This window comes from Phacochoerus africanus, chromosome 4, assembly GCF_016906955.1.
Source record: "Phacochoerus africanus isolate WHEZ1 chromosome 4, ROS_Pafr_v1, whole genome shotgun sequence".
Taxonomy (NCBI): Eukaryota; Metazoa; Chordata; class Mammalia; order Artiodactyla; family Suidae; genus Phacochoerus; species Phacochoerus africanus.
In genome coordinates, this window is record NC_062547.1 from 137,781,420 (window position 1) to 137,793,921 (window position 12,502).

Below are 12,502 nucleotides of genomic sequence, written 5' to 3' on the forward strand. Positions count from 1 at the left end.
GGCCTGGGAGTTTTGTGGGGGGAATGCATCCCGGGCATCCAGTGCGGTGTGTGACACAGAGCACATGCTTCGTGATGGCACAGTGGCTGGGTCACGATTGAGAGTCTCTGCCCTTGAGGGTGAAGGATGGCACCTTACCAAGCCTTCGTTCTCACGGGCTCAGCACAGGGCTCAGTGGTGAGTGTGGGAGGCACGCTCTCAGGGAGCTCCCCAAGCCTAAGATGAGTTCAAGGAGATCGAGTCTGTCCTAAGTGCCATCACGAGTCCTGGGAGGTTTTTGCACGGGAAGGTGTAAGCCATAGTCCCTGGCTTCCCCACACATCTTATTCGATGTTCAAGTTAAAATAAAGGTATTAAATTGTAGCACGAGTCATGTAATAACTCAGGGCCCAAATGGGCCATCCAGATGGCAGAAGGGCTGGTGCCAGCGGCATGTGGCATGTGAGTTGCTCAGAGCCCTGTGCTGGGGTTTCATGCTCTGCTCCTGCCACCCTGAAATCCTTCAAATTTGAACAGAGGCCTTGCATCTCTGTTTTTTCCCAGGGCTTGTGATTCTGTCACTAGTCCCAACCCCAGGTCCGAGGGGCCCAGGGAAAGCTCCATGGAGGAGGGTTTGGTTGGTTGGAGGAGAAGAGCTGCAGAGCAGGGCCAGAGCTCTCAAGGAGGAGCGGCCCTCCTGGCGTCAAGCCTGGGGCAGCACTGCATCCCTGCTCAGAACCTGCTTTGGGAAGCGTGGGGGCTCAGGGCCTGTCTCTGAAGGTCAGGCCCGCTGGGGCAGCTGGCTGTGCTCCCCCCACACACACACCAGAGAGGCCCGGGGAGCCACTTGGGGTGGCCTGGCTTGGCTTTGCTGCCCCAGAGTTATTCTCCTTTCTGGAATGTCCAGGGTGGACACCTCCCAGGGCTGCTGGGAAGCCCAGGAGAGAAGAACAATGGGAAGCAGCTCTGAAAGCAGAAGAAAGGGCATCTTCGCTGGAGCCAAGCATAGTTCCTGGCCCGGCAGGGTGCTCGTCTGATGTTTGGGGGCAGCCCATGCTTCGCGGTCCGGCTTACACCTGTCTGTCGGAGGACAGGGGCCAGCTCAACCCACGGAAGCCTGGCCTTCCTTTTATCTCGAGGGACGTGCAGTCCCCACAGGGGACATTTACACAAAAGCCCCACCCCTCCTGCTCTCTGGCACAGAGGGGCTTGAAAGCCAGCTCTCCTTCTGCTTACCGTCTGTTCTCCCGTGCATGCTGCGTCCCTTGCCTGGACACCTGCAGCGCAGCCCTGCTGGGAGGGTGGAGGGTGAGCCGCAGGGCGAGTGCCCAGGGCAGTGCATGGTGTGCTGTAAAGGGACATTGCTCTAAGAATCCAGTCTGGGACCTGGTAGGTCTGAGAAGGGAGGAGACTCATGGCCAGCAGGGTGACGGAAGAGGTGCGAGGGCCAGAGGTGGGACAGAGGAGAGCCCTGAGCAGCGGCAGCAGGTGTGTGTGGTGTGTTTAGAGTGGAGGGCGGAGCCTCGAACTCGGGAGCAGCGCAGAGTCCTGTGCCCACCGCTGTTGCCACTGCCACGCCAAGCAGGTGGGAGGCCCATGCGTGGCGGGCTGGGCATGAGGAGGGTGGGAGGCTCCTTCAGCCGAGTTCTTTGCAGCGGCCCCGCCTTGGTGAGGCCACAGTGATGTGCTGATCGGGGGGGCTAGCTGGGCTCAGGGCTCCTTGCTCTCCCTGCCCTGGTATGTGCCCTCACACTGGGGCTCTCCTACTCTGTCTGTGGCATCTGCACTTCCCTGCCCAGGCTCCCTTCTTTCTCCATAAGGAAAGGAAGGCAGGACCGCTCTGGACATTCACGATTGCCCCAGCCTAGTGTGGCCTTGACCCACCCGGTCCTGCTCCGCTCAGCAAAGAGGCTGCCAGGGATGGGAGGGGTGTGAGGTGTGACCCCGGGCAACTTTCCTAACCTCTCTGGTCCTCAGTTTCCTTAGAATCATATCTGGTGGGACCTGGCACTGCCCAGAGATGAGGTTGTGCTGGGAAAGATGCAGTGGCGCCCTGCCGACGATGTGCTGGGGCCGGGTACTTGCTGTATGTCCCCAAGTGGTGGCAGAGCCAGGAAACCATCCTTGGAGGTGAAGGGACAGGGGTACCTGGCTCCTGGTGAGGTGGGAGAAGTGCCGATAGGGTAGACGTGTGTTGGCCCTGGGCAGTCCTGCAGGGTGAGGGGCCTGGGTGGGCACAGAGGGGCCTGACATTGTGGATGATGAAGGAGCTCATGTTCACCAAGTGCCCACCGTGCCCTGGTGCCCTGGGCACCTTCCGCGGATGGCCTCCTCCAGTGACCAGGGGTGCCACGCAGGGTACACCCAGCATCTCCCTCTTGTAGGAGTAGACACGAGCCTCAGCATCACCCTGGCTGTAGCTCCCAGACAGCCTGACTCTGGAGCCCTAGAGGCTCAGGTGGGTACTTCCTGCCCTCGCCTGAGCCTCACTGGAGCCCTGGGTCCCTGGACCACCAGGGTCTTGATTGGTCCCCTAGCTACTCCCTTCCCTAAATGGGGACAGCCGTGTGACGCTGCAGTCTTGTACGCACCAACCTGCTTGTTCTGATGAACCTGCCCCTGGTGTGGGAGTCACTTAACCCCGAGGCCTGACTTTCTGTCCGCAGGACAGGTGTTTGGGGAACATCCGTTTTCCTTCTTGTACATTTGTCCCTGTTTATTCTCATGGTGACCCTTTGATTGTCCGCCTGGCTTAATTAAATTGGAAAAAAAAAAAGGAGTCTAGAATTTTGGTACATTTCAAATATACTTTATTGCTTTTCTTTTTGTCTTAGAAAGAACACGAAACCGGCATGCAATGCTCATGGTGTCTGACATTTACACAGCATGTGACCCGATAGCGCGGCGTATGCTGAAGGCGTGTGTGTGTGTGTGTGTGTGTGTGAGAGCGGGCCTTCCTAAGAGCGTATTTACAAAGGGAAGGGCGTGTGGTCATCTGAGCTTTTCCAAAGAGGGCTGCGCTGTTCGGCACGGACGAATTACGTGGAGGATCGCGGAATGATGCCTTTCGTGCTGCACGTGCCATCGTTGTGAGGAAAGAAACAGGCTTCGAAGGTTCTCCCTTGGCAACACCGTGTGTGCCCGTAGCTGTATATTGTGTCTGTGTTGGTATCTTTGTGAGTTTTCCCCCAAGGTTCGTGCTAACCGCATGGCTCAGCACGTCCCCTGCTTTCAAAGCGTTTACTCTCGCAGCAGTGAGCCTTTCCCAAACTCTCAGGTTGGAGAGAAGAGCCAACCCCTGCCTTAAGGACCGTTTGCTTTGCCATCCCCAGATCTTGGCCTTGTATCCCTAGCGTGTGCCAAAATTAACCAGGGGGACGAAGCGTGTCTCTCGGGCGGCCAAACTCGAGTTCCTCAAAGAACAGATGCGGAGAGATCTGCTCCTGCTTGCCCGGCAGCTGGGGGCCACTGCCGAGCCCCCCTGTAGCGGTGACCAACCGTGAGCCCAGGGGAGCAGCTGGGCCGAGGCCCCAGGACCTCTGGGCGGGAAGCTTCCGGTGCTGGGAAGGGAGCCAGGCTGCTGAGCAGTGTCTCACCCAAGCTCCCTGCCCTTCCAGGCGCTTAGAAAGCTCAGATGTATAGTGATATCTGGGCAAGTCCAAAAAACCTTTTTTTTTTTTTTTTTGTTTAAACAAAGGAAATGCATGAGTTTTCCCCCTTTTCAGTAAAAAGCAGCTTGTGATGGTGTCTGGAGCGCGAGAGAAGGCTCTCACATCTGGAAGCCTTTTGCTCGCAGCTATAAAACGAACCACCGACCCTCGGTAAAAGTGCTGGGTAACCATGTTTAATTCGTGTCTTATGCCTGTGAGAAAGAAAGGGTTTGTTTGTTTAATCGGCAAAGTCCTTTGCTCGTCTCCTGACCGGTGTGACGTTTTCCCTCGGGGGATTTTTCACCCTATTCTTCATAGACCCTGGGAAGAGAACGCAGCCGTGTCAGTGGCTCAGGACACGAGTCAGGCAACAGGCAGGCCGAGTCTAAGCGGCTCGGCTCTTGGTTTGGGGACTGCCTCTCCCGGGACCGGGGGAGCCCCGGAGAAGCAGGGGGACATCTCAGAGGAGGTCCTCCCATGGGCACAGCAGCCCACCCGAACCTGGCTTTGCCCCCTCCAGACAGCGCCACCTCTGCCGTCTCCTGTCACCCTCTGGGCCCTCGGAAGCAAGCCCTCTCGGTATATGAGGACACGGATGCGCACGAGACTTAAGGTCTACGCAGCGAACGCTGAATGGCAGTGGTGGGGCTGCAGTCTGTCTCCAGCGAGGGGAGGGAGGGTCGGAAGCAAAGCCCCCGACCCCCTCCATTCAGGCGTCTATCTTTCTTTGTATTTCGCTGGAGAATACACGTCCTCCTTGGAGTTCCCACCGTGGCTCAGCAGTTAGTGAACCCAACTAGCATACATGAGGATGTGGGTTCAATCCCTGGCCTGGCTCAGTGGGTTAAGAATCCGGTGTCGCCATGAGCTGTGGTGTAGGTTCTGATCCCGCGTTGCTGTGGCTGTGGTGTAGGCCAGCAGCTACAGCTCGGATTGAACCCCTAGCCTGGGAACCTCCATATGCGGCCCTAAACAACAACAAAAAAAGACAAAAAAAAAAAGCCAGTTTCAGAAGCTCCTGCCTGAAGACTGAAGGCTGGTTTGCGGGGTGGGGCTGTCACCGAGGCCCGTGGCCCAGGGTCACTTCCTCTTGTAGTTATGAGGCCCGAGTGCATTCACCAGCCAGCTTCTCCCTCACCTCCCAAACCGTCTCTCTTTAGGTACTTAAATCCCTTCTCTTCTGCCCCGTGGCTGCTGTGGGGCCACACGTCACATTCAGCCCATCCCTCAGTCTCTCTGCCTCCTTCCTGATTTCTGAGCAGAGATACCCTGAAAGCGAGTGCTGCTGCTGCAGGTGGCAGCAGAGGCTCTGGGCTCGGAGCTGCTGGGAGCTCTCTGGTCTCACCCCTCGTCCTGGGCCGGCTGCCTTTGCTGTCCTCAACCCTTCATTCTGTGCTCTCTCTCTCTGCAAAGAGGGCTTCGAGATGGTTCCTTTATCTCCCCAGAGACATTCTCAACCTTGACAGAGAGAGCAGAGGTGGCGGTGGGCCGGGGGTGGGGAGGAAATGCCCCCATGCTCTCCCAGGACGCCTCAGATGCCAAAAGGTGGGCTGAACTCATTTTGTAATGAAGTAATGCGAGGCCTGAGAGCAGGGGCAACTTTGCTGCTCTCCTCAGTGGAATTTGCGGGAACGGAAGGAGCAGGGCGGCATGTGCCCAGACCTGCCTCCTCGCCATCAAAGCCATAGCCCAGGTGGAGGGGTGGGGGACCCAGAGCACAGAAGGCCACGTCACCCCCAGCAGTCGGATGAACACTTGCCAGCACCGCCGTGACCCGGCCTGCAGCCTCCTTCCGCTTTTGATGCTGCAGGGCCAAGAGGGTGCCTGGCTGGGGCCGGACAGGACCTGCCCTGTGTCTGCCATGTGAGCTGCCTGCCCTGACCAGAAAGAGGGCTTCGTTCCCATCAGATTCATAGAAAATAATCTCTCGCTCTCATCACTTTCTATTTCAAGCAGTTGCAGACAAGGCAGTTTCGGAGGCAGTGCCAAAGGCTCAGGTGCTCGGAGTTGGGCCCAAGTGTTGGCTGTGGGAGAGCTCGTCATGGGCTGAGCTTAGGATGGAGGGTCTGCTGGGGGGGCAGGGGGGAGGGGCGATGGGGAGGGTGGCATATGCACCTGCTGTGGGGAGGGGGAAGGTGACACTGGGCAACCTAGCTTCCTGCCTGGTGCTCGCAGGCAAGTCACTCCCCACCCCGGCTTAGCTTTGGTTGCCCCCTCTTCAGGACAAGGTGCAGGCACCAATCCTGGGAAACTCACCTGTGTGTGTGTGTGTGTACACACATGTGCACACACTTCCCTGGTCCTCCGCCTATACGGATGCACACCGGCTGTGAATGTGTGAGGAGGGAGTCTGCTGCAGGATGGGCGGGCCTTTTTGTATTATAGCAGAGCCAGGACCTCGCCTCCTTCCTGAGGCCAGATTCAGGACCCCAGGAGGTCAGAGCTGGGAAGTCATTTTCTGATAATGGGGAAGCAGCCCTCGGAGGGCAGGGGTCTGGTTCAGGGCTCTGGTCATCTGGCCACCGCTGCCCCCTGAGGTTTAAGAATGGCTCTCATTTTAAAGAGTCCAACCCAAGGTCCCTCCCTGCACCTGCACCTGCACGGGAAGGAGCTGATCAGGTTTCTGGGCAGCAGGGGGCATGGGGCCCCTTGAGGAGAGACTTTATCCTTGGCAAGGAGTTCTCCTCATCACCTTGTGGTTGTACCTACAGTTGTATAGTTAATAAATCCAGTCACTTAAGCACTTGTGTTTCACCCAACCACGTGAGTCACCGCGACTGCCATGCCAGGTGTTCGCCAGCCATTTGACAAAGGGAAATCCAGGGCCAGAGAACTTAAGTTACTTAAATAAGAAGAATTAAGAATAACATAAAAGTTAGAATGAAACAAACTTTAGTTCATCAAAGGATCAATTTTCGATGCTTACAAGAGAGCATCAGGAGTTCCCGTTGTGGCATGGCTGTAATGAACCTGACTGGATTCATGAGGATGTGGCTTTGGTCCCTGGCCTTGCTCAGTGGGCTGAGGATCCGGCGTTGCCATGAGCTGTGGTGTAGGTCACAGCTCCGATTTGACCCCTAGCCCGGGGTACATGTTGTGGGTACGGCCCTAAATAGACAAAAAAACAAACAAACAAAAAAAAAAAAACAAACCCACTTCCAAAACAAGAGAGCAACAGTTTTCTTTAAGCAGTGAGTTCCGCATTCCTAGGAGTATGTAAGCTTGCTGTGGCTACTGTGCTGGGTGTCCACACCCGAGAAGGGGTCTCGGGTCTGGATCTGGCAGGATGGTAGGGAGGAAGGGAGGGGTGTGGGTGTACCTGCGCTTCTCATTCCAGGCGTTGTACCACTTGATGAACCGCTTGGTGCTCTGCAGCTTGGGATGCAGGCAGTGCTCCTGACCTCGGTACCTGGACATGCTCTTGGTGGTGATGCTGAAAAGCAGGGACGGGGCGGAGGATTGAGAAGCCTGAATGACAGCCCCTGGTGTGGCCCATGGGTGGCCCTGGTCGGCCCCAGTCAGGGCACTGAGAGGCTGTGGGCTCCTCCCTCCTTTCAAGGGACCCTACTCTAAGCTCATTCCCTGGCTCTTTGGCAGGTTCTGCTTGTCCCCTTAATCTCTGGCTCCACTTTCAGGTCCAACCCTGTACAAAGGGATGGGTTCTCACATTTTCCCCTGAAGCCCGGAGAATATGGGATGGTCAGTCCCCGACCCCCGTGCAGGGTGCTGTCCACGGCCCTCCTTCCTCCCTTGGGGAACAAGGGTCAGGGGACTCTTCCAGCTCCCTTGAACCTGCAGCCGAGAGGGGACAGAGCCACTGCCTGCAAGGTACGCAGAGGACCTTATGCCTTGGAGCTCCTGCTGTGGTACAGTGGGTTAAGACTCCAACTGCAGCAGCTCCAGGTGCTGCAGGGGCACAGGTTTGATCCCTGGCCCTGTGCGGTGGGCTAAAGGATCTGGCAAAGTGGTGTAGGTGGCAGCTGCGGCTGGTGTTCAGTCCCGGGTCCAGGAACTTCCATGTGGGTGTGGCCATTAAAAAACAAACAAGAGGAGTTCCCATCGTGGCGCAGTGGTTAATGAATCCGACTAGGAACCATGAGGTTGCGGGTTCGGTCCCTGCCCTTGCTCAGTGGGTTAACGATCCGGCGTTGCCGTGAGCTGTGGTGTAGATTGCAGACGCAGCTCGGATCCCGCGTTGCTGTGGCTCTGGCGTAGGCCGGTGGCTACAGCTCCGATTGGACCCCTAGCCTGGGAACCTCCATATGCCGCGGGAGCGGCCCAAGAAATAGCAACAACAACAACAACAAAAAGACAAAAAAAAAAGCCAAAAACAAACAAACAAACAAACAAAAAAAAACAAACAAGAAACAAGAAAGCTTATCCCTTGGATCTAAAGAGCTCCATGACTGGGCTTCCACATGCTGTGTCTATGCCAGGTCTCTGCCTGACCCTTTCAACTCCAGCTCCCCTTAAATCCTCTGTAGATGGTTCTGGGGCTGGGCATCTGCTGACCCCAAGCTCAGTCTTGTTGGCTTTGCAGCCCATTTGGATTCCCGAGCAGGAAGGCCGAGTTATCTCACCCTTGAACAGGAAAATAAGATCACCCTTCAGGCCTCTATCAGCCTGTGTTCCAACACCCACTGGTGGCCTAGCCGTGTGGTAGAGAAGCAGGAGGCATTGCACAGTGTAGGGCCTGGGTTTGTGTCCCACATCTGTCTGTGGGACCTTGTGTAGCCACTTTGAACCCTGTTTGTTCATCTGTAAAACGGGTATGATAATGGGATCTTCCTCTTTGGGTTATTGGGGTGATTAAAGGTATAGTCTATGCAAAGAGCCTAGCACAAGGATGGTACTGTTAGTAGTAGTTTTCATGCAGGATGGGCTGGCCGAGGACAAGCTTAGTGCGGGGAGGGCCAGGCTGGAGTGGGGGCGGGAGGGGTGGAAAGTGAGACTGCTGCCCAGAATTGCTTGCCCCTCTCAGCCAGGGCTGGGCCAGGGTGGCAGGGCTTAGGAGGAAACTTCTGGATGGGGGAGGAAGGACAGTCTTCAAGAACGAGGGACCAGGGAGTTCCCATTGTGCCTCAGTGGTAATGAACCCAACTCGTGTCCATGAGGATGTGGGTTCCATCCCTAGTGTTGCTCAGTGGGTTAAGGATCTGGCATGACCATGAACTGGTATAGGTCATAGATGGGACTCAGACCTGGCATGGCTGCGGCTGAGGCATAGGTCAGCAGCTGCAGCTCCAATTTGACCCCTAGCCTGGGCGCGTCCATAAGCTGCAGGTGCAGCCCTAAAAAGCAAAAAAGAGAAAAAATTGAGGGGCCACCTAGAGAAGATGGGAAAGTGGAAGGTGCGAGGTGAGGATATCACCTCCCGGGAGGTCACGCAGCAGGAGCAGGGTGTGATGTTGGCCTGGGTGCTGGTGTGTGGGGCAACGAGGGGTGGTTGGAGGTATGGGAGCAGGATGGGAGGGAGAGGTCAGCTAGCCACCCGCAGGTTCCTAACAGTGACGGGTCCGGATGCAGGGACCAAGTTCTAGAAGGGAGCAGGGTCGCCGTGAAGGCTTAGTTTCCGGGTTGTCAGGCACAGAGACTTGAATCTTGCTCCCCGAAAGGGGTGCGGAATATTCTGGGTCACTTGTTCTCTTCCCTTCCCTGTGCTTGAGTTTTCAGGGCCCTCACCATGGCCTGAGCTTCCCAGGGCAAGAACAGGTCTCATGCCAATGCCAGGTGACCGGGCTCTGTCCTTGCTGGCCCTCTCTCCAAGACCTGTGGCTCGCTGGGTCCCTCCTGCCAGGTCTCAAGCATGGGGCCAGGCTTCCGAGTCTGGTTCCCCTTGCCTATAGGACCTAGTCACTCTGCAAGAATCCAGCCCATATGCCTCGCTCTGCCTGCAATGCTGCTTCTTGCACTTGGCCTGAAAGGCCGTGGCTGAGCCTGATGAGAAGTCCCTCCCACTGTTAGGTCACTTTGCAGGCTGAGGACCTCAAATCCTGAAGGTCTGGGGCCCTCCCAGCACAGCGCCCATATGCTTAGTCATAATTCAGGGACTTTGGAACTTGGTTGCGGGGTGAAGACGGGAGGATTTCTGCCCCCAGCAACTCGGCGGAAATTCTGTCCTGCATCCCGGGCATCAGCAGTTCTGGGATCCCCAGGGTTTAGGCAGGAGCTCAGGGGTCTATGAAGCAAATTTCCCTTTCCAGCATCTTGGCTCTCCTGGATCCTCCTGAGTGCAAGCATTCCCACTTGCAAAGCACGCTGCACTCTGAGCCTCATCAGAGATTTCTGGGTGACTCGGGGTGAGCTGGAAAACTTTAGTTCAGCTTTGGGGCTGAAAGCCTGCTTTGGCAGAAAGCACCGATCCCTCGCGTGATCTGGGGAGTCTTGGGACTTTGAGGCGGGGAAGACTTCCAGCCCTTCAGGGATGGGGTAGGGTCTGGGTGTGGGGTGGAGTTTAGGGGAGGGTGGCTGCCTGCAGATCCCAGGAGCCCCCTGCAGGTTTTCACGAGGCTGCCTGAAGCCTCTGTATGCACTTGCCTGGCTGTCAGATTCCTCTCTCTTCTGAAAAGTGCAGCCACGAAAAAGAACAAACCGGTTTACTGAGGGTTCTGTCCTTTGGGGGTATCACTGCACCCCATGCTCTGCTCCTCCCGCCCCGCAAGGACTCACTTGCTCAGCGGGCTGCGTGGAGCATTTTTTCAGCCCTGAGAGGAGTACAAAGTTAACCTGCCATGTTCCTGGTCATCTTCAGCCCCAAGAGCTGAGCGCCCTGAGGGGCTGGTGGCCCTAAACTATGTGACCTCTGGCCCCCACCCAAAAGGCTTTTCTGGCAGTTTTTCTGGATCTTCAAGACAAGGGGCAGGGCATAGGGGCAGGGATAGGAGGTTAACTCAGGTGCCCAGGAAGGAAGGCAGAGGGGTTCAGCCTAGGCCCAGGGGCTTTCTGAATTCCCCCAACTTCAGCCCGATTGTGCAGCCCCCAGGTGGCCGTGGGGAGGGTGGGAGCTGGCTTTGCAGACACTGTGTAGAGTCCTTCGGGCCAGCGGGGCCAGTGAATGGAAGGCACTTGCCCAGACTGAGAATAAAGTGTGTCCTGTTTCTGGGGGAGGGGAAGAGGGACCAATGGTCTGTGTCAGATATTTGGTAGCTGCTGTGCCAAGGGCTCCCTTCCTGGCCAAGAGGGTATTGATGGGGAAACAGTGGTGCTGGCCTCAAGTGGTTAATTGGGAAGGCAGAGGCGCAAGGAAACGCAGTGTTCTCTTGCTCTGCCCCACTTTTTAAAAATATTCCCCGCATCCCCACCAAGCAGGGCTCCAGCCTCCCGGCCCGTTAACCCCAGCGGAGCCCTTTCCCCAGGATGCTCAGGACTCCCAGGAGGTCTGCTGGTGTTGGAGGAGCGAGGCTCATTCTTAAAATGGGATCACTTGAAGCCAAAATAAAACAAAACAAAAAAACAGCCCGCGTGGTCCCCAGATCAGAAAAAGGCTCTGAAGGGAGGTTCTGAGGGACTTGAGACAGTGGTTGCTTTAATCCTCTCTCCAGCTGACAAGAAAGCAGCACACCTTACAGTTGGGGTGCAAGTTTAGCAATCCTGGGTGTACCTTCAATGATTTCAATCTGGGTGTTCTAAGGTGGGACATGGGAGCCATTTAACCCTTGATCACCCTGGGAGGGTGGGCAGTGCCACACCTAGGCGACCCACTGGAATCCCAGCAAGGGTGAGCTCCTCGGGAGGCTGTTTCGGGTCCGCAGGAGGGTGACCCTGTTTCAAACCCGCTTCCATACTGCCGCGCCGGCCTCCTTAAGGCTCGCGGGGCAATTACAAAGGCTCCGCCAAAGCTGTGCCAGTGACGGAGAGAAAGGTTTGTTAGCCCGAGCCAACCCCAAGCCGTGCCGCAGCACCGGGTTAAGGGCAGCACGCACACACAGAGGAGAGCCAGAACTCACATAACCATCTTCTCCTCGCAGTGCGGGTACTTTGGCTTCATTTCCAGCTTCTTCACGTCGCTGTAGCGGATCTTGGGTCCCTTCCGGGAGCACTTGCATTTGGACCCTGTGAGAGAGCGCAGCACGGGGACCGCTCAGTTGCGCGAGGGGTGGCTTTTGCAACGCCTGGAGGGTCCCCAGTGCCCACCCAGCATCCCCGGGAGCCCCGGCAGCTGAGCACTTGGCGCTGGGGGTTCCCCAGGACGGGTCGGGCCGGCGCCAAGGGACGTGCCAGGCACTCACCGTCCACGCGCGCAGCACACAGCGCCAGGAGCAGCAGGAGCAGCGCGGCCGTCAGGAGCCTCATGCTGGCCGGGGCCACGGCGCGGGAGCAGGGACTCGGGGAGGGAGCCCGCGCTTTCGGGCGCCGGCTCGGCGGGCGGCAGGCTCTTTCTGCCCGGAGCGCGCCTCCTGGCTCCACTCGCTGCCGCTTCGCCCGGCCCGGCGGTGGTAGCCTCGCTCGCTGCTGCTGCTGCTGCTGCTGCTGCGCTCCTCTCGCGCTCGGGCTCTCTCCACAGCCTCCCTCCGCCCGCCCAGGCCTCTTTTAAATCCGCTCCTGCCCTCGCCTCGAGCGAGCTCATTAATATGCAGAACCACTCGGTGACTCACTGAGATTTCTCAACGCGGTGGGGGGAGGAGACCTTCCCCGCCCGCCGCCCGCCCCGGGACCACGATCTGCGATCGCAGTGGCTCACACTCGGAGCCACGCGCGCACTCGCACCCTCGGACTCACATCCGCTACCCTCTCGCTCGCACACTCGCTCTCCGTCACATACTTGCACACCCGGGATCCAGCACGCACGCACAGCCAGTGCCTGGGCACCAGCCGACAGTGGAGAGGCTGCTTCAGGGGCACTGCTTTTCGGGTTCTCCTAGTTCCCTCTGACC

At 57.4% G+C, this 12,502-nt stretch overlaps 1 protein-coding gene across 1 annotated transcript; it reads right to left on the reverse strand.

Annotated features, from left to right (window-relative positions):
* Positions 1 to 3,665: 3,665 nt before the first annotated feature.
* CXCL14 (C-X-C motif chemokine ligand 14) lies at positions 3,666 to 12,198 on the reverse strand. The gene is made up of 4 exons (XM_047778676.1): positions 11,858 to 12,198; positions 11,576 to 11,681; positions 6,949 to 7,062; positions 3,666 to 3,950 (listed from the first exon to the last, which is right to left on the reverse strand). Exons 1-4 carry the CDS (start codon positions 11,919 to 11,921, stop codon positions 3,935 to 3,937), a joined length of 300 nt encoding a protein of 99 aa, XP_047634632.1. The 5' UTR covers positions 11,922 to 12,198; the 3' UTR covers positions 3,666 to 3,934.
* Positions 12,199 to 12,502: the final 304 nt, after the last annotated feature.

What these genes read in the sequence shown, in the direction of transcription:
- CXCL14 (XM_047778676.1), bottom strand. Translation starts at nt 11,921, where the DNA reads ATGAGGCTCCTGACGGCCGCGCTGCTCCTGCTGCTCCTGGCGCTGTGT. An exon ending in GTGTGCTGCGCGCGTGGACG is followed by an intron (nt 11,682 to 11,857) that starts GTGAGTGCCTGG and finishes GCTCTCTCACAG; the next exon opens with GGTCCAAATGCAAGTGCTCC. An exon ending in TGCGAGGAGAAGATGGTTAT is followed by an intron (nt 7,063 to 11,575) that starts GTGAGTTCTGGC and finishes CCTGCTTTTCAG; the next exon opens with CATCACCACCAAGAGCATGT.